The sequence below is a fragment of the Osmerus mordax genome, chromosome 1, assembly GCF_038355195.1.
Source record: "Osmerus mordax isolate fOsmMor3 chromosome 1, fOsmMor3.pri, whole genome shotgun sequence".
Classification (NCBI taxonomy): domain Eukaryota; kingdom Metazoa; phylum Chordata; class Actinopteri; order Osmeriformes; family Osmeridae; genus Osmerus; species Osmerus mordax.
In genome coordinates this window covers 4,923,113-4,944,687 of record NC_090050.1, presented here as the reverse complement: position 1 = coordinate 4,944,687, position 21,575 = coordinate 4,923,113, and the positions used below count along the sequence as shown (strand labels likewise).

General features: G+C 43.6%; 1 protein-coding gene across 2 annotated transcripts in view; it reads left to right on the top strand.

Annotated features, from left to right (window-relative positions):
- The window catches only part of LOC136944719 (plexin-A1-like), a 162,544-nt gene extending 144,094 nt beyond the window's left edge, over nucleotides 1-18,450 (top strand). Inside the window, exons 19-32 of one of the 2 annotated variants that reach the window (XM_067238635.1) lie at nucleotides 1,324-1,467; nucleotides 2,957-3,191; nucleotides 5,505-5,653; nucleotides 7,055-7,311; nucleotides 9,523-9,589; nucleotides 11,431-11,577; nucleotides 12,267-12,426; nucleotides 12,659-12,762; nucleotides 12,995-13,091; nucleotides 14,209-14,399; nucleotides 16,082-16,251; nucleotides 16,492-16,704; nucleotides 17,020-17,170; nucleotides 17,485-18,450. In XM_067238635.1, the coding sequence (XP_067094736.1) occupies nucleotides 1,324-1,467; nucleotides 2,957-3,191; nucleotides 5,505-5,653; nucleotides 7,055-7,311; nucleotides 9,523-9,589; nucleotides 11,431-11,577; nucleotides 12,267-12,426; nucleotides 12,659-12,762; nucleotides 12,995-13,091; nucleotides 14,209-14,399; nucleotides 16,082-16,251; nucleotides 16,492-16,704; nucleotides 17,020-17,170; nucleotides 17,485-17,580 (2,181 nt within the window). In that variant the 3' untranslated portion in view covers nucleotides 17,581-18,450. The remainder of the gene's footprint in view (nucleotides 1-1,323; nucleotides 1,468-2,956; nucleotides 3,192-5,504; nucleotides 5,654-7,054; nucleotides 7,312-9,522; nucleotides 9,590-11,430; nucleotides 11,578-12,266; nucleotides 12,427-12,658; nucleotides 12,763-12,994; nucleotides 13,092-14,208; nucleotides 14,400-16,081; nucleotides 16,252-16,491; nucleotides 16,705-17,019; nucleotides 17,171-17,484) is intronic. The other variant, XM_067238705.1, reaches the window with a different exon arrangement.
- Nucleotides 18,451-21,575: the final 3,125 nt, after the last annotated feature.

Below are 21,575 nucleotides of genomic sequence, written 5' to 3'. Positions count from 1 at the left end.
TTGAGAGAATGAGAGCTCTAAGATAGAGCATATGTCCAATATGGACACCAGAAGAATGGGATGCACTGATGGAGCGTACTGTACTCTCCAGGATCAAAATGATGATTGAGCCATTTTTGGAGCAGGAGATCAACATTCCTGTTGTGCATCACCTTCAAAAGCCATTCTCCAAATGGTGTGTTCCACCTACCCATCAGTATACTGTCTGGAATGTATCAAATGACTTTGTCCCCTCACTCTCAAAGGATTCCATCAAAGATTGTTGCAGGTGGAGCTATTTCTTTCCACCTTCAAACACTTTGAGTCAATGCATCTATAAAATGCCCTGCCCGGTTCAGCCTAATCTCAGCCAGTGATAGGAACTGATAGAATGAAAGCGTATTTTAAAAGCCAAATAAGGGTTGCAAAGTGGTGTTGGTATAAAGCCTTATATCCAGATAAGGAGTATGCGAACAAATGTTTACTTTTGCGATATAGACACTTCCAAATGCTTTTGAAACCAGAGTGCTGTGTGTGTATATATATATATTTATTTATTTATTTAAACACACATTCCCTCACTGCTCACTTTTTTTGCAATGGCACCCTTTTTCTTGAACTTCAGAGAGGGAGAGAAAAAAGAGAATCACACCGCTATTTCATGGAAATTAAACTTTTTTTTCATCAGCCTATAAAAAGGGTCTAGGGAAATGAGAAATCGTGACTCGCACAACATTAAATAAAAATTCCATAATTGAACCTTTGATTCTGGCATTTTCCATGTGCAGACAAGCTCAAAAGGCACAGGAATGAAGCTGAAGGCAGGGAAAATATTCAGCATCTTATTAAATAATTACAGCTAAAGTAGATGTGCATCAGATTTTTCCAAGCAATTAATTCCCTCCCCCCTACGAAGCCTTATGGGTAAAGGGAACTGTTGTGGGTGGTTGGGATGTTTAGAGGCTTTCTATTTACCCCCCCCCCCCCCTCCCTTCCTAATTGGTTCCACCTCAACCAACAAGACAGAATGTGTGTAGGGAGGTATGCGTCCGTTTTCGGCTGAACTAGATGACACCAAACCCTAATCCCTCTCGGAGATGGTCTGCAATCCACAGACTACAGGTGAGGTGGATAGTAATGTCTGGTAAAATAAAGTATGGGTGGAACGCACTCTTGAATGTGACACCTGATGGGAGTTGTTTTACCTGAGTCTACAAACACGGTCGGGAAGATATGCTTGCAATAGTCTGCTTGTTGCATATGTGTGCGTGTACAAATGTGTGTGTCATTGTATTTTTATGGTTTGGCACGAGTGTTAAAGCTGTGTGGAACTTCTCTCTCCAGGGAAAGAACTTGATCCCGGCGGCTCCGGGGAACTCCAGACTGAACTATACCGTGTTGATTGGGGACACACCCTGTGCCCTCACCCTGTCTGAAAGCCAGCTGCTCTGTGAGTGGCCCAACCTGACTGGAGAACACAAAGTCACCGTGAGTAAAACCCCTACTCTTCTTACTTTGTTTGTTGTCCTGCACTTGAAGCTTCCACTCGTTCCTACCCTTACGATGTGCTTATACTTGTGCATGTAAAGAATATGTGCCTCCACTTGTGTTTATGGGCATAGTCTACGTGCATATACACATACACTTGTGAGTCCAGACTCGCACAAATTTGTACTATACCTTAACTTATGAACATACAAACGTCATAGAATAAACTGTTACACTGTTATAGCAGATCATATCACTTTTACTCTATAGTTACAGAATAACCCCCCCCCCATGTCTGCATACAATTTCAGTTACTCTTTCCCTTTTTCTACTCTACCTGTTTTCTGTTTGTTACTTATCCTCCTCTGAAGCTCTCCATATTCAGGTGTAATTTATTTCCTGTGCTTGATGTATTTGTCGCTATGTTCCCTTTTACTCCTCCTTCATCCTCTGACTCTTCTCCCTCTTTGGCGTACACACCCTTTTTCTCATGGACTAAGCCACTTCTCCCCAGTGCACTATATTCGCTTGCCATTCACATACAAAGCCATATATGGGGCTCACACACACGTACAAGGATGCGTCTTCTATCGCTACGTTGGCCGCGTTCCTTGCCTCGGCACTGCGAACCTATTGAAAAATTAGCATTCTCCTTGCCTTCCCTCTCTGCAGGGATTTGAATGGTATTGGTATTCAGTGCAGGCCAGAATGGCCTGTGGGTGAAAAAGGCCCCCATATCAATTTTTTACAGTCCCTCGGTTATACGTATGCACTTTATAGATATAGGCTGGTAAAAAAAGACAACAACAAAAATGACTAAGAAATCACAGTGCATTCGCGGCCATATAGCCTTATTTTCTATATGTCAGGGGATCTGGTGCTGGTTTGAATTGATATAATATAACCCTTCTGTTGTTGTGGCGTTGCGGAAGCCCCAAACTGGAGGTGGAGCTTGAGGGCACAGATGTTAGTTTGTGTGACCTACATATCAAGGGTGAACCTGGCACAGTTTACCCCTTGTGTGCTAGTTTTGAGGTGCCATTTATTTTGTTAATGTTGTGTGCAAACGGTTTTAAATAAAGCAATGTGTATATTTTGTGGATCACTCTGTTGTCTTATTATTCTATAAAGTGTTTGGTATCGTGGGTACAGTGTATTCAGCTATGCTAATAAATGTGTGCGTGTTTAATGGCCAGCAGGGTATCCTCCTTGCTGCTACACACACCATCTATCTATAATGTAGCAAACAAGCCCGCTAGCTCGCAGCAAGTGTTAGCATGAACTGTTGACAGCTTGTTTGGTGGTGCTGTGTTGCTGCTCCTGCTGGGGGAAGAAAACAATGTCATGTGAAAAAGTAGAGGGTATCCTACTAATCATACATGTGAAAACGATAGTGTGAACATTATCTAAATAGACATTGACCATATGATACAACTTACTTACTATACTTACTAAACACCTGTGTGTGTGTGTGTGTTTTCCACTCCAGGTAAAAGTGGGGGGCTTTGAGCACTCTCCCGGGACACTCCAGATCTACTCTGACAGTCTCCTCACCCTACCTGCCATCATTGGCATTGGAGGTGGTGGCGGCCTTCTCCTACTGGTCATTATTGTGGTGCTCATAGCCTATAAGAGGAAGTCGCGGGATGCCGACCGCACCCTTAAGCGCCTGCAGCTTCAGATGGACAACCTGGAGTCCAGGGTGGCCCTGGAGTGCAAGGAGGGTAAGGGTGTTTTTGGAACGCTGCAGTCTCAACACAGGGAGGAGAACCTCTTACGAAATGTGTTGCTGTGCTTGGTCTCTCTCTCTCTGAAGTTTATCTAGGGTATCTCTCTCTCTTCATCCGGTGTCCTCCCTTCCTGTGACTTCCTTATTGCTCCCCATCTTTAGTTCTCTCTCTTCATTTCCTCCTTTCCACCCACCCTTCTTCCATATTCCCCTCCGCTCTCTTTTGTCCTCTTTGTCTCGCTATCCTCCTTTGCCTTCTCTATCGCTTTTCAAAACTCTCCCCCTTCTCTCTTTACCTCGTTCTCTCACGGATGTCTCTCTAGCTCTCTCCCTCTCCCCCTATGAGCTGCCTCCCCCCTGCTGTTCTTTGGTTCCTCTTGGTGGGTTTCCAGATGAACACTTTGATCAGGGCCCTCCAACAGATGTTGGGTTTCTCCCTGTGCGAGGTCTGCCTGGCTGGCCTTTCTGCTCCTCAGGGAGGGATGGAGGGAGAAAGGGAGGAATAGAGAGACAGATAGGGATGGGTCTGCGGGGGGGAAAGTGGGCAGAAGAGAGAATAAGGTGGGAAGAGCTGCATAGTGAGACACGTGCAGGAATGGGTAAAAGAGCGGAGGGAGGGTGCAGCTGCATTGCCTCACATTAACATTGATATGTTTAGCAGACGTGCTCTATCCAGAGGGAGTATAGTGAAGCTGTCAGTTGTTTGTTGGTGTAGAGAGAGAAAAATAGAGAGCTAGACAGCAAAAGAACGAGGGAGACCAGTAGACATGGAAAAAACTGAGTGAAAGAGAGTGGCTGGGTTGATTTAGAAAGCCATACATTATGCTTTTTATTGACATTCATCCTCCGCAGCACTAAGCCTTAACCTATGCTATTAACACCAACAACACCTGATCAGCAACAAACAATACTAATATCGCTGGTATATCTTGTTCTTTCTCAATGGATAGGGCTTTGTTTAAAGCATCTTTTCACAGTGTTGTTTACAAGTAACTCCATCTATGTGTTATGCGCATGCCACTGTGGTCTGTTCCATGGACACACAAGATTCATGAGCACACACACACACATACATACACACACTGCACATGCACACACACAGACAGGACTGTTTGGTCACTGAGTCTAGTGTTGCTCAGTCTGGAGGGTCACAGCCTTGTCTGTCCCCCACTGTCAACACAGTCTGAATGCTCAGATGGAGGAGAGGAGGGAGAGGTAGATAGGGGTGGCAGTGGGTTGGGGGGGGCTGATGTAAGGGTAAGGGGAAAGAGCACAAGATAAACAGATGGAGAGATGCGTAAAGGTAGAAGAGCAGAGAGCAACAAGGAGGGGGGAATAGATGAAGGTGAATGAGTAGAGGTGGATTCATGGGAGAGAAGAGAGAGGATTCAAGGAGAGATGGATAAAGGGATAGAGGGAGAGAGGAGAGATGGATAGGGGTATTGGAAATAAATGTATAGAGGGGCAGGAAAAAAAGAGAAATAGGGAGAAACTGATTAAAGATACACACCTATGGGAGAGATGGATAGAGGGCAAGATGGAAGTCAAGGAGAGAGATGGATCGAGAGAGGTAGAGGGAGGGAGAGAGAGAGAAAGGTAGAGGAGTGTGACCTCAGAGAAAGCTCCTTGTGGGGAGAGAGGGAAAGAAAGAGAGATGATGTGACACAAACCATCTGTTAGTCAGAGTTTTTCATTATTTGTTCATGGGGGTCTTGCTATTCTAAATTATACATGCATGCATACACACACACTTTTTCTCTGAAGGAAAGAGTGTTAACCTGTTCTTTACTAACTATAAAGGTGATGATTGGTCTGTAAGTATAAAAAGTTATAAAAAAAGGAAAATATGGAAAGGGAATATGGTACAGGGGTTCCACCACACATGCATTGCGTCGCATTACAAACACTTGTTGACAGGAAAAAAACACATGATTCACAGTCGAATGCATGGTGTTGGCACTGCTGGGTCCGCTGTGCTCTTGAGTGGAGTGGGCGTGTCTGGGCGTTTGTCTGTGCGTGTCATGGCTTGTGCAACATTGAAACTGAGTTGCATCTGATGGGCCCGACAGGTCTGTCAGCCTATACCAGACTATCCTACCAGAGCCTTAGAGGAGAAGCAAATATAACCCTAGGTAGATCAGTGTTCAGCTTTGCGAGGTACTGTTAATGGCTCTTTCTGACCTGTAAAGGATTTTCCTATATTGGAAATCAGACTCATGTAAATCTTCTTTCATTGTTTTCTTCTACTGTTCTTTTACTGTTTACCTCATTTTTCACTGTTCAAATTAGAATTGTTTGTCCCTGACAGCATTTGCTGAGCTGCAGACAGATATCCACGAGCTGACCCAGGAGTTAGACGGAGCTGGCATCCCGTTCCTGGACTACCGCACCTACGCCATGAGGGTCCTCTTCCCTGGCATTGAGGACCACCCCGTGCTCAAGGAGATGGAGGTACGGGTCAGTAGCACACACGCACGCTATGGCACGGAGACCTTCGACAGCTGGGTTTGACAATGAGGTTGGGTTCAGGAGTGGCCAGTCGTAAAGGTTTTAGGTTAGTGAAGATGAGTTACTAAGGCCAAGGAGAATCTCTTTTCAACAGATCACATAGATGGCTTATGTCTCTGCTATGCTCTATTTTATACATTTTCAATATTTAAAATTAATTGCATTATGCAGTGCATAATTGTTTATAAATGGCACTGTGGAACCAAAAGTTAGTTCCCTAGAGCTGTATACCCCAGAACTTACACAGCAAGCAGTCTCAAGCAAACGCTAAATCAAGAAAATAAATTATTTCAAATTGTATTTAGGACCATGACCAGTGTTTTCATTGACATGGTCAGGTAATACCACCTGGGGCCAACACTCCCTCGTCTTGTCTTGTCAGAACAAAAAAATACTTCTACAGTAACACTCCGTAGAACTGATAGATTGCTTCTACAACAGCTAGCAGGTTCAAGGCCTGAAAAAATAAAACACTTGCACGTTCCAATGAAACACTCCTCTCCTCCATTCCACTCTCTTCATCCCTCAAGAGGAATGATAGATCTATCACTGTGCAGAGCGATGACAGGATAGCAAGCAATATACACCCTATGTAGCAATGAACATTGAAATACTATTATACACATACACGTACACACGTGGCATACACACTCATGCATGTGGCTCAAGCTTACAGGCTTGCTTTCACACATAGACACATGGGATGTATTATCTTCTTTGGTGCATGTATGTTGTCAGCGATAGGTGATTTTCCATTGTTAAGGAACATGTGTACTGCATGAAGATATATCTACAGTACCAGTATGAACAGTATTTCTGTGTGTGGGGGAGAGAGGGAGAGATTGAGAGAGAAAGGATGGGAGAGGGAAGGAGAAAGGGAAAGATAGATAGATACGGAGACCACACACAGCATTGGATTTTTATTTGTACCTCCTATGCAATCAGAGGAGCTTGGCTTCTGTAGCAGTCGGATCAATTTCTTATTAGACTCTAAGGTTCACCTTCCTACTGTGCTGTCACCCCTCGCTTCTCTCAAAGGAGCCAGGCTCTCCGTTTGACTAGAGGGGGATAGAAAAGAGAGAAATGTGAGAGGGAAAAGTTAGCGGGAAGTTTATTTGTATGTACATTTGAGAGACTGTACTCAAGTCCCGCAGCTGTTTCACACAAGCTACCAGATCTATTGGACACCGTGTTTGGTGCATGAGTTCGGGATTCATCTTTCACTTGTACTCGACGCTCACCATGCTCGTTTGCCACCTCACAACTGTATTGACCTACCGATCCCCTCCTTCCCTTCCCTCCTTTTCCTTGTGTTTCCATCCCTATGCCTTCCCTCTGTCCGCTCCCCAGGTCCAGGCCAACGTGGAGAAGGCACTAACGCTGTTCGGCCAACTCCTCACCAAGAAGCACTTCCTGCTCACCTTCATCCGCACGCTGGAGGCCCAGCGCTCCTTCTCCATGCGCGACCGCGGCAATGTGGCGTCCCTTATCATGACGGCGCTGCAGGGCGAGATGGAGTACGCCACGGGGGTCCTCAAACAGCTGCTCTCCGACCTCATCGACAAGAACCTGGAGAGCAAGAACCACCCCAAGCTACTCCTTAGAAGGTGGGTGTGATGTTGTTCGTCCATAGTGTTGTGTGAAGTACCATGAGATTAACAACTATTTGGCAACCGGTGACCATTTTGAATAATTTCTTTGTATGGTTTTGAAACAAGCTAAACAAAAAAACTGTGAGGGGATGGATGAATGAAGAAAAGAAGGAAAATGTTTTTTGGATGTGGTCCATAGGGGCTTAGCTGTAGAGGATAGTGGCTGTTCTTGGGATCTGGCGGAGGCGTGGGGTGAGCGCAAACCTTTAACGCCCTCCTCAGTCTCCCCATCTCCTTCCTCATTCCTCTCCTCCCTTTCAGGCCTGTCTGTGTCAAAGCAGATTATACCCTTGAGCACACATGTGCCCCCATAGGAACAGTAGACAGGCAAGAGAGACATGACGAGGAGAGAAAGATGTAGGGATGAAGAGAGTGCGCATGAGAGGGGGGTGGGTAGGTTGAGGGAGAGACAGATATGTAGGGTAATATTCTTTGGAGAACCTCAAGGGTGACCTTTTGTTTGCATAGGAGAGAGACAGGTAGGTAGACTGGTAGGTAGACTGGTAGGTAGACTGATAGTTAGACAGGTAGTTAGACATATAGGCAGACCGGGAGGGACACAGGGAGGTAGACGGAGAGAGAGAGGGGAGGGATATGGGACAGAGGAGGGAGATGGCCACATACATAAGGTAACCGAAACAGCTAAATACAAAAAAGGAACTCTGATAAAATGGATGTCTCTAAATACATGGGAATTTATACATTAAACAATAAAAAAGTTATCCCCCTCCTCATCAGAGATATTTAATTAAAATCTAATCATATAAATTACTTTCAGACCGTCTGCAGCAAGATGTCTGCACATCGCTACAAATCTCCCCCCTAAGGTGTTCAGACACGACACACATGCTTCCCTACTATGCTAACTAGCCTGGAGCAGCTACAAAAGGCAAACACACTAAATGTTGTGTTATATTCAGGTGCATGTTCCTGTTCTCGTTCCTCTTATTCCACTGATTAACAGTGACAAGCCATGAAAGACATTTCTGATAAATTCCTAATTGTTAAATCTCTGTGTAAATATTTAATTTAATACACGTTTTACTCTCAGACCACTATAAACATACGTCATGCCCCTCTTTAAATACACCAATAAGTGACTTAACTTTGCCCCATGTTGTTAATTGTCTACAAAGAGAGAGGGGTGAATGGGAACGAGCTGAAGCTGTAGGGACACGGCCCACTTTCAACCAACCCACTAACCCACTAGCCCGACCTCAACGCCAGTATAGCAAAGCCTACATCATTGAATTCATCTTCCTCTGAAGAGTAAACACAGTCTAAGGGAATGTATAATTAACTAGGCTTTGGAGCTTCGATGCTAAAAAAGGATTGATGATGAAGGAGAGGGATTGTGTGTGTGTGTGAAAGAGAGAAAAACAAACTATTTTTCCCTTACGTCCCTTTCCTCACATTGCCTCAGCACCGACTCCCTTTTTTGTAGCTGTTTAACAAATTAGATGTAATATAGTCCGTTAATTACAATGGGTTTTAATTAGTCTGTTTTCTGGTGGTGGTGGGGGCAAACCTTTTGTGAGGTTTCCTTTATTGTGCTCCAGGTTTTTGATTAACGAGAGAAGGTAGCAAAGTATACTAATTGCCATAAATATATATATTTTTTATAATTAAGATTGGTGGGTTTTGCTTTGAGAAGGAGTGAGAGGACAAGGAAACACAGAAACACAGAGAAAGAATCTAAATGAGGGGGTTTGTTATTCAAGTCAATTTGTTTGTGTAGGGGGGGGGGGGGGGTAGGTAGGAGGAGAGTGTTTGCAGGGTAACTGTGCAATGTTGAATTATTTCATGTATGCTCTTTGAAGTTGCAAGCGTGTTAAATACTGTTTCCCACCAAAGGTTTGCGTGGTTCTTGCTGCTGAAGGTGCCTTGGTTTACTCTTGTCTCGCTTGCGAACAAGCCACAACAAGCCATTTGAAACCTGAAGTTCCTTAGCACCATGAGCCTGAATAGTTTTTTTTAAATTCAAGGCTGTTGGCTTTAGAAGATTTATTTTCTTTTTCTTTTCCTCCTACAGTCTTGATGGTCCTGCTGCCCGACTTTTATTGTATCTCCCAAATGTTTCCTTTTTTAATTCCTTTTTTGCTTTCTCCACCCTTCTTACCATCTCCCAACCTAACTCTATCTCCCTCTCGGTCAATACTCTCCTAGGACTGAGTCAGTGGCTGAGAAGATGCTCACCAACTGGTTCACCTTCCTCCTGTACAAGTTCCTCAAGGCAAGTCCTCCGCGACACACACATGCAAGCACACACCTGCCGTCCAACACAAGCTTTTGAAGCAAGCTGCGCTAATGCCATTGGTGTATTGGGATGCCGCGGATGAAATGAGACTCACACACACACACACTCGGCTAAATATCGCAGGCTCCCAGCTGCAAAAACAGATAACGCCAAGGTAGGCGACTACCCATCCCTCGTCTTCTTCCCTCTTTCATGTCTCTTAAGTCGCTTCTGGATGTTTTATAGCTGCACCGATGTTTCAGGAATTGGTCTTCAGCCATGGTTTGTTACAACCGCAGTTTGCATCAGTGTAGCCTGTTGTACAAACCTCTCTTTTCTCACTTGGTGGTCCTTTTTCTGACAGGGTGGGAGTGTGTGAAGTGTGTGAAGAACGCAGGCTGAAAAGTGTGTGTGTGTGAGGACATATATGGCATGTGTGTGTTTAGAAGTGATGCCACAAGCATCACAGACACTATTCTCCGTGTAGTTCTCCATGTACTTCTCGCTTCCTCTCTCTCTCCCTCTACTCCATAGTTATCGTATATTTAAGTTATCCATAGCAATATTATGCTCCTCAAAAAGGGAAGAACAAAACCATTTTGCTGTTCACCTGCAGCTCATTGGTTATAAAAAAACAGCGAGGGTCTTGCTGGCCAGCAATCACCCACTCCCTCACCCAGGGAGAAGGGGGATGGGTGTCCCACAGAACGTGTGTGGTCTCAATTTTGGCTTCAAGAGTGTCCAATCCGAGCCAGGCCTATCAAAGAGGGTGTTTGGGCGAGCTTGCCTGTCTGTTTTTGTCTCGTTAACAGCTGTCGTTCTAATGACAACAGCATTTTGAGGGAGAAAGAGGGGAAGTTACAGAGAGAGATGAAAGGATTGGGGGACCTTAGAGTAGGAATATTCATCAAAGACTAAAGAAAGCTTGGTACTTGGTACTTGCCAATGCACTCTCTTTTGACCTGACGTACCAACGCAGTACAATGTGACATGGCAAGAATTGAACAAAGGATCAAGTGTGTACTGCGAGAATCATATTGGTACATGGAGGTAGACCAAGACAGGAAGCAGAATTGAATTAGGAGGTAGATGATGTAATGATGTATATTAGATGAAGGTAGAGAAAGACAGGGAACCGACCAGTCCCACATTCCAACCTCTTCGCAGAGCTACAGAAACTGTCAGCCTAAAGAAATATGGAGGGATGTGACAGAGCAAGGAATGAGGGGTTTGTGCAGCAGCTGGTCAATTGAGGTAACAAGAAAAATATATAGAAAAGCCGAGAGAACCCTGACAGCCACCGTATCCTCGCCTCGTTGACACATTTCTCACACCAAACTGCTTCTCGAGCACTTTTCACTCTGGAGTCATTAACCTTTCGATTAACTTCTACATCAATTGCCGCTAACGTTTTTGCCCCTTGATAGTGCCAAGAGGTCTTGGTGTGTACATTTTCAAACCCCTGCCCACCTTATTAAAGGGTGTTTTTTTTTACTCACATTCACAGGGGAAGAGTGCTAGACTTAGTATTTCAACTGTCAACGCGGCAACAAGCCAGAAAAAGGCTACGGCCTTGTCATTATGATTTCGCTAGTGAGTAAACGGGCTAGAGGGCAACACTGAAGTTGTACCAAAACGTTTCAAAGGGACTGCTATTGTTGTGGTGTCTGATCTCACTTGTATCCCTTTTCTCTGTAACACTTGTGAGATAGACACTGTAGAGAACATCAACGGTCACCCATTTTGGCTGACTTTCACTTGTTTCATCTTTAACCCTTGACCTTCTTTCTCTCTCTCTGTCTCTGTTTCTCTTTCTCTCTCCTCTCGCCTCCCAATAGGAGTGTGCCGGGGAGCCTCTGTTCATGCTCTACTGTGCCATGAAGCAGCAGATGGAGAAGGGTCCTATAGACGCCATCACCGGAGAGGCCCGTTACTCCCTCAGCGAGGACAAGCTCATCAGGCAACAGATCGACTACAAGACCCTGGTCAGTACCGATGACAGCTTTCTGGGAGCAGTTGGTTGGTACTAAGCCCAATCATATTCAACAGGAAGTGGGCATCTAGACCCAGCAAGGCATTTATGTTGTCGAGAAAGCACCGAGTAGTTGAATGCATCGCACTGGGCACCCCTACAAACTGTCAATTCAGCAACAGTCTGCATCTTAACCAACATCTTTATTATGCAAATTAAGTTGCAAAGAGTGAAACTATGCCAAGGAGTGACACAGTATGCACAACAACAATAAAATATGCACAGTAGACATGGTCGGATATGAAGGGTTTGAAAAATATGGGGATAGAAGTTGGTGTTGGGGGGAATGTCCCTCTACTTACTGTAAGTCGCTCTGGATAAGAGCGTCTGCTAAATGACTAAATATATAAATGTTCCAGCTTCTAGAGTTATTTCAAGTATATGTTGAGCCATGTTGTTTCCTGTCATTTTACAAAGGGACTTTGTCCAATTTTGCAGTCAGTGGCAAAATGTCCACAGGTCCTCAAACTCCATGACGTGCACACAATATTCCATGCAAGAATCCCCAATAGATGACATTGACAGAAATAACTAAATGTTATATAATATATTACCACTGGGTCAATGCTTCACGATCCCACTGACTACAAGTCCCAGAACTCTACCCTCTAACCACTGACCTTTAACCCCCCGTCCCTACAGACCCTCCACTGTGTGAATCCGGAGAATGAGAACGCCCCAGAGGTGACCGTCAAGGGCCTGAACTGTGACACCATCACCCAGGTGAAGGAGAAGCTACTCGATGCCGTCTACAAAGGCAGCCCTTACTCCCAGAGACCCAAGGCTGCAGACATGGACCTGGGTAAGGGAATGTGTAACACACACACAGGCATCTCTACTCCCAAAGACACTTGGCTTATTATATGGACCTTGTTAAAAGAGCACACATGGGGTTTAAACACACGCATGCACAGGCTGTTACTCCCTGAAACATAATGATTATTACATGGACCTTGGTAAAAAAGTGCAAAAAGTGATAGCAAATTCTTTTGATATCATGAGCTAGAGAACAGCGTGTGTCTCCTGCATTACAGAGTGGCGCCAGGGTCGAATGGCACGCATCATCCTGCAGGACGAAGACGTCACCACCAAGATAGACAACGACTGGAAGAGACTCAACACCCTCGCTCACTACCAGGCGAGCCTCTCACACTACCTCTCCCACACCTTAGCTTTGAGTTGTACTTCCCCTTCACACTCGCCTTCAAAGTTTACCTTTTCAATTTACCTTTACAGTTTATTTTTACAGTTTACATCAACAGTACGTTTGGGAGTATAATATCACTTTATTGATCACTTTTGACAACAGTTCAGATGTGTGATAGGGCAATGCTAATCCAATGCTAACATGTGGATTCCATCTCATCCAGGTGACGGATGGCTCAGTGATCGCTCTGGTGCCTAAACAGAACTCTGCCTACAACATCTCCAACTCCTCAACGTTTACAAAGTCACTCAGCAGATATGGTCAGTGCGAGTGTGTTTGCACAGTATACTGTTTGTCTTTTCGATTATGTCAACACTCCAAAACTCTATAATCGAAAGACAATTTTGTAGCAGTAGCAATGTTAATCGAGCTATACATGCAGGACAGATGTCAGCTGAGTGACAGTTTGGTCTGACTGTCAGCCACAGTGATCATCCAAGATGGGTTATTTTAGGGGGATTTGACCCACGGTGCAAGCCAAGGTTGTCCAAGTAAAGCCTGTGCCCCAGTCAGAGCCACACACATCTGTCACTTGTCAGGGAGACCTTCCCCCACTGGCTTAGTGTTCCTGTCTGTGTCCTCTGTTTTTATCTTCTCCTGTTTTTCTCTATCTGTGTCTCCCTCCTTCCTCCTCTAGCCTACTCATGTGTTTTCTTACTCCTCCTTACTTTTACTTCCTCCTCTCTGTTAGAAAAATCTCTAGAAGATAATTACAACACAGTCTTCTCCCTTTCTCTCTCTCTCTCCCTCTCTCTCATGATAGCCCTGCCTTGAGTCCGTCCTGGTGACAGGCATACATTTTTTTTAAGTCAAATGCACTGTGTTATAGAAAGGGAAACACTTGGACACTAGGGTAAAAAAGGATCATGGGAAGAAGGAGACTGATGAGGGGGGGAGTGAGAGAGGATAGAAAGGAGAAGTGAAGAATAGGGTGGAAAGGACAGTAGGCATAGCACTTGTGTGTTTGGTATGAGGGAGGGGGGTTGGGGGTGGGGGTGGGGGTGGGGGTGGAAGACCGACAAATGGCATGTATCCCTGCTATTATGTACCAGCTCCATGATGACACTGTCACCTCTCCAAACACCTCGTAACCTGTTGCTGTGCTCCCTTTAGTTTTCCTCTCTCTGTTTTCTCTTTCTCTTTACTGTACAGTAATCTTGTGTTTGAACATGTCATTTCTTTTTTATCTGCACTTTATTGAAGGCAAAAAAACATCTACAGCTAACAGCCAAAAGTTTGTTTAGGAGCCATTGGATACAGTGCGATATTGAACTCAACTGAATCAAAATTTGTTTTACCTCACTGTCTATTGCTTTTCACTAATTTCCACTCCCCCTCCTACCTACCCACTCCTCCCACCCACCCATCCTTATATAGAGAGCATGTTGCGAACTGCCAGCAGTCCAGACAGCCTTCGTTCTCGCACGCCCATGATCACGCCAGACCTGGAGAGTGGCACCAAGCTGTGGCACCTGGTCAAGAACCACGACCACACAGACCCGCGCGAGGGCGACCGTGGCAGCAAGATGGTCTCCGAGATCTACTTGACACGCCTGCTGGCCACCAAGGTGAACCAAAGAGAAAGCCTGGTTGGCAGACTTGTGTTTCAGACAGAACTCTCACACACACATTTCTACATCCCATAAACATCTATCTTCAGAACACACACTCATGCAGTCACACACACACACACACACACACACACACACACACACAATCTCTCTCTGTTCTCTACTAAACATGCTCTCACTCACTTCCTGTAGATAAGAGCCACACTTACAGAGGCCACCCCATCTTTCACCCCTGTCCTCTCCCTGAACGATCTCTCCGACAGCCCTCGTTGACCTTTGTTTTGCAGCTGAGTCCATTAACATTTTTCATAACCTTTTGCATGAAGGGGGCCGTCCCTCCCTTTCCATCCCCAAACAGACCTGTGTGTCTTAATTAGGAGGCTGACCTTTGTCTGATCAAGCTGTACGGTTGGACAAGCCCACTCCCTCCTCCCCCTCCCCCACATTACTTTCCAAGACCTTCTATTGGTTCCTGAAGAAGGCTTATGGGCTTAGTCTTCTCTCCTATGACTGTCCTTGAAGTTTTTTAATTTAAAGTGTTGGGTTTCTGAGAGTGAGAAAGTGAAAGCATAATAAATTAGTGCTGGAGTCAAGAGAGAGATCGAGCTAGAGAGAAAGAGTATGAGAGAGAATAGGAATGAAAGTATGAGTAAGAGAGAGTATGAGTAAGAGAGCATGAGTGAGAGAGCGAGAGAGGTCGAGCTAGAGTGAAAGAGTATGAGTGAGAGAATATGAATGAAGGTATGAGTGGGAGAATATGAATGAAAGTATGAGTGAGATAGAGCATAAGTGAGAGAGTATGACTCAGAGCATGAGAGAGAGTGTGAGTTAGAGAGAGAGAACGCATGACTGAGAGAGTATGAGTTACAGAGAGCATGTGTAAGTGAGCATAAATGAGTGAATGGCAGTTCAGTTCATGACACCATTTTACCATGTGTACACATAAACACACCTAGTTGACACCATATTATCTGCCTGTGCTAACTTCCCTGGGGATTCTGCTTGTCCTGCACTGATGCTTTTCTCATTAGTACCCGAAATCCATTGTTACCTGTACGTGACAGGAGAGCCTGAGGTTAGGTCTACAGGCCGGGAGACGTTGAAATTAATAGGACAAGTAGCAGAAGACACTACCATATAATGCAACCACATTTTGTAATACTAAAGTATAAAGTATACTTAAAGTATAAGTAAAAACATACTTGCATTCTGTAAATTTAAGTTGTTAATAAATGAAAATGTATTAAGCTCTCATTTAATAATTTAAACAACATTTTTCCATACTCATTTCCCGCTTGGGTAAGGGTATTTAAATGAGAAATGCTTGAAGTTGAAGAGGATAATGGAGTGCAAATGCAGTTTAGAATTAGTTTGTTTTGCTAGTCAGTGTCTGTCTTGTTTCCTTTTTTAAAGAGATAGTGTAGTGTTATATGTTGGAACTGTAAGGTACACATTTTCATTTGAAATAATTGACATCTCACAATACCCCTCAGCTACAACCTAGGGGTTGTGCTTTGGTGGCAGCGATTGGCTGCTCAACTCTCCACAGCTAGTAACCAAATTCATCATTACCATAGATGACAGAGGAGATGAGTAAGGCATCAAAGCCACCTGGCTGATAATGTCCGGGTCCCAGGTTTCCTTAGATGTCTTTCCAACCTTCTGTCTTCTATACTCAGGGTACACTACAGAAGTTTGTAGACGACCTCTTCGAGACCATCTTCAGCACGGCGCACAGGGGGAGCGCCCTGCCCCTTGCCATCAAGTATATGTTTGACTTCCTGGATGAGCAGGCAGACAAACACAGCATAACGGACGCTGACGTGAGGCACACATGGAAGAGCAACTGGTGAGTGTGTGTGTGTGTGTGTGCGCGTGAATCCGTCTTTGTGTCCGACTATGTTAAGTATGCGTGTGAGGAAGAGTTTTTGGTAGTGGAATGATCAAATCTGTTTTTCGACATGGTATGATTGGGCTCTCTTACAAGGTTGCAGTTGCTCTTTGACAAATGCAGGCAGGTGCTGCAAATACAAAAACATTTTGTTTACCTTGCTTTTCACCCCCCCCCCCCACCCCCTTCTACCCAAAGTCTTCCTCTGAGGTTCTGGGTGAACGTGATCAAGAACCCCCAGTTTGTATTTGACATCCACAAGAACAGCATCACGGATGCCTGCCTGTCTGTGGTGGCCCAGACCTTCATGGACTCCTGCTCCACCTCAGAGCACAAGCTGGGGAAGGACTCACCATCCAACAAGCTGCTCTACGCTAAAGACATTCCCAACTACAAGAACTGGGTGGAGAGGTAGGTTGCCTCGCCTGACATTGAAAGACTCTGTTCTCTGTATTGAAGTTAAGTTCTTAGAATCTCAATTTTCTGTTTTGTAATGTCTGCTTGTTCAGTGATGATTTCATGTGATAATTCTTTTTTGCTCGCTTTCCTCTCTCCACACACCCATTCTCCCTTCTTTTCTCTCTTGTCAAACGTATGTCTTTACCATTCTCTCCATACCACTTTCTCACTGCTGCGGCTCTCAACTATTCTTTTGTTTTATTGTTTTCATCTCCATCCAACTTCCCCTCCATTCTCCTTTTCCCCATCTCTCCCTACCTTCTGCAGGTACTACTCAGACATCTCACGGATGCAGGCCATCAGTGACCAGGACATGAGCGCCTACCTGGCCGAGCAGTCTCGTCTGCACCTCAGCCAGTTCAACAGCATGAGCGCCCTCCACGAGATCTACTCCTACATTGTCAAGTACAAGGATGAGGTAACTTCATAGCTGTTGTAACTTAACAGACTACATGACATGGCTCCAAATCATAGGTTTGATACCATAAAGCGTTATGATATTAGTTTTCTAGATATCTAGTTTTGGTCCGTGCTCCTCTTGTGTTTCAGGCCTTGCTGTAGATTTTATGCAAAGTAAACATACTAAAATAGTAATGTCATAGGGCCAAAAAAAGGATCTTATGGAAGACTTCCTCCTTGTGATATTATGCTACTATTGTATTCACATTTAACATACTCTGTTTGACAAGCTAAGTATCTGTCTTATTCTTTTGTTGCGGTCTTCTTCTCCAGATCCTGTCCGCTCTAGAACGAGATGAGCAGGCACGGCGGCAGAGACTGAGGAGCAAGCTGGAGCAGGTCATTGACACAATGGCCCTTGCCAGCTGAGTAAAGACCACCACTTCCTCCTCATCTTCTTCCTCCTCTGCCACCTCTCCCCTCTCCATTACTCTTTCTCCCCTTGCTTTCCTCACCCAGAGATAAAGATGAACTCTCTAAACCACCCTCCCCCTCATCAAACACCATGAATGAACTGCAAGAGGACTGAAGCAGTATACTGCAACCTGGGGGATTCGGCAGAGTTGGGCGGACCTATATGTGTGTTTGTGTATTGTTGTGTGTGCGGGCTCTTAAAATGTGTGTATCTGTGTCAAGGACTGGAGACACTGGACATTATTATACACACGCACATGACACCGCAGCACTGGAAACCATTTCGATTATCGTCGCTGTAGTCTTCTTTTCTTATTATTTTTTGGTTAGCCAATTATTACTGTGTTGACGCTAGTGTGTCCTGGATTTCTGGGATTATAACACAAAAGGAACTCCCATTTTTGGCATCATGAACTGGATGGAACGTGTCAGGACATTGGACCATCAGCTTTGAGCCAATAGAGCGAGTTTCTTCGGGTTACCTGACTCTGTAAGGGGTCAACGTTAAATAAACTTGATGTTTTTTTTGTTTTGTTTTATGTAATCAACTGCCCACACTCTCTGATCTATCACCACTTGTGTTACTGCTGAATTTGCACAATTTACAGAAAAACGTTAAAAAGGAAGACTATATAGATATTATATATAAATACTACTACATTTTTTAAAGAAACAAATAATGGGGTTAAATTGTGCCATCAATTTTAACCAACCAACACAATGAAGAAAACATTTACACAAAACTTGATTTGATATTTCAAGCAAAAACTGACCATAGGAAGGAAAAAAAAGATGAAAAATCGAATTAAAAAAAGTTGTCCTGTGCCATGTTTAATTTGAATGTTGTTTAGTGCAAAGACCTTATGTTAGATGGAATGTGCTACCGTATGATTTAAAATATGAACATGCCTAGTGACTGAAAATAATTGTTTTGAATAATTACACATCAAAATATCCAGGAGGCAAGACATCATTTCTGTCATTCTAATCATATAGTTGCTGTTATCGTTTTTCATTCAAGAGAACCAAACTGACATTTACAGGATTGTCGCTTTTTTTGTAGCCACTTCAATCTGGCATCAAGGCTTGATAATTTGATGACTTCAGATTCTGACAGTTTGTCTGTGGGGAATGGTGGCTGACCAATCGAGCCCACAGCACTTACTTGAAGCAATATCCACTGGTATAATCCCCACCTGTTAGCTACACCTGATTGGCCTACCTTGGACCAGTGCCGAAGAGGGTCATGAATGAACACGTTTCCTTTCCCCAAAAATTTAAGATGACCTTAAAGTCACTTACCTTGAATCTTTGATTTGTCATGCATTGCCCTATCTACTCCTAACTATTCTCTGGTTCCACACCAATTTATCTCCAGAGCCTGCAACAACACAAGCCAAAGTCTCAACAGTTTCAGATTCGTCTCAGCTCCTCATAGTGGTTCACTAATGGGGTCAGGTGGGGCTTTGCTAAGCCTCTCTGTGTGAAATAAAGTAGGGAAAGCCGTTTTCGGCTCTAGGGTCTTCTTTCCCAGCTCTGGCAATGCTATTATGTAGATAGCAAGGCAAGGTGACGATGATACACCAAGGGCTTCTCTCAACCCCCTTAACCTGGTGATACGAGAAAGCTTTAACCCATAGGGTGGGTAGAAGTAGGGAAAAGTGAGGGTTAGGCATCTAAATTCATTGCAACACAAGGCTAAATAATCTCCCTTAGCCTCTACCCCTTGTTTCACAACAAGCCTATTGCCATGTGTGGCTTAAGATTTTTATTACTTCTCTCCTACGTGGATTATTATTTTTCTTTTTTTGAAGTGTTGAGTCCTGGTTTGACTTTTGAGGTGAGAAACTTTTTCTTTTATTATTATTATTATTTGTCTCTGCTTGCCGAAAACCAAACTGTGGTCTACATTTAGTTTTTGTTGATGTTTTATTTGTAAATTGTATACTTGGTAATTTTTTCATTTTGAACAAGCTATTTGCATTTTTTTGTATTCAGGTTGATTTTTTAATTAGATTTTGTTTGTGTCTCTTTCTCTCTCAATGTTGTAAATTGTACAATACGGTACACAGAAGATGAATTTTCTTTGGTTGTCTGAAGTTGAAGTACTTGACCGATCTAAAAGTTTATTTTGAAATCTTGAGGATCAATGAAAATGTTGCATCAAATAATCATCTTGTGTCTTTTGTGAAAACGTGACTTGCTGCTTTTATTCTGTACCTTGTTTCAGTCTAACTTTAGGGCTGTCAATTTGCGCTAATCATTAATGCTGTTTTTATTCATGATGTGCCATACTCTCAAAACAAACCACTGCACGTAAAAGCAGAACGCCCCTGAGTAGTCTCATCTTCCTCAAGTTGTTCAAATTGTGTTTAAGGCTCGATATTGTTGTACTCAACTAACACACCCCTCATAGCTTCCTTTTGGGCATTTCAGAAGAAAAGAGTCAGGGACCACTCTTCTGCTGGCCTGCTTGGGTGGCCAAAACACTTTGAATAGGGTTTCTTCTTCAGCAACATTGGGTCTGACCTATTGGTGAGAGGCCATTACACATGGCTCAAATTTTGATGGAATCTCCATATTTAACGATACAAAATAAGTTACAAACTGCTTTGTAGGGGTTTTTTCCCCTGAGTTGCTTCTGGTGCTCTTGGATGAAAAAGATAGATGGCTACTAAAGCATAGGCTCAGTGATTTTGTTAATAGTTGGTAAAAAATGATTTGCCGTATATGTTTGGGGCCAAAACACCTTCATCATAGTATAAAACTGTACGCCTGTGTCAAATTGTGTAGTTCCTTCATCAGCTTGAGGCCTAATTGTGACTTTAACATTAGTCATGTATTGATTTGTGTGAAATTTGCCAGTCACACCTCAAGTGGAAGGTCCTTTGGGATTATGCCCCTCAGTCTGTTTATGACACCATTGACTGCATTCTCAGGACTCTTGGAGTTTTCAGTCTCACGTTCTGATTACTTGCAGCTCTGTTTTAACTGATTGGGGTGGGTGACGGAAAGGGTGGAAGGGGGGAGGGGAGGCTTGGCTTGTTTTACTTTTTGCATGACTGCTTACGTTTTTCGATCAGTCTGCTTGGCAAGCCTCCGTAGCAAGACTTCCCTGGTTTCTTTCCCCCCCAATATCTTTTGATTTGTCACGTTTAAATATATGGTGATTGACTTGTGTTTATTGTGTTTGAAGTGGTACAATGTACAGCATGTCAAATTGGGTGTCATGACAGCCATTTGTTGTGATCAGGAAAACATGAACATTTAGCCTATGTAAGTCCATCAAAGGAACAGCATAGTACCCGTCAAAATGGGTAATGTCTGTTCAATTCCAACCGCACACTGTTATGAAGACTTTTAAAAAGATTTGAATTTGGTGGACAATCCCATGTCAAACATGCTGAAATGTGTCTGCCAGAGGAGAAAAGAGCAGATAACCTCTTTGTGTCTTTTCTAGTCCACTACATATCATCTCTATCTTCCATATTAGGGTGCCAAATCTCCCCCAAATTAAAATAGTATATCCAATCCTGCTGAATCATACAAGCCCTTTTTTGATCTGTTTTAGCATTATTCTGTTGTCTTTCAGTTATGGAAGATTTAGTAGCTTTTCTCCATAAAACTGCAGCAGATCCAAGAAAGTAAAAGCAAATCAGTTTCCAACAAAAATAGCTAATAAGTTTTAATATAGTACAACAATTCTGATACGTTTTTAAATAGTTTCCAACTTGAAACAACTGTCACATGTTTGCAGAGAAACTTTCATTGTGTAAATATTCAGTTATTTCCTATTTTGCAGATTTACTACTTGTAAATAAACACTCATCATGGAGATAAAACATTTTTTGCTAAATATCACCTGTATTTCTGACTTTTTTTTAGGTCTGATGCAACAAGGACATTTGAGAGGTTATCCAAAAGGTATTCATTCTAGCAGCCATATACAA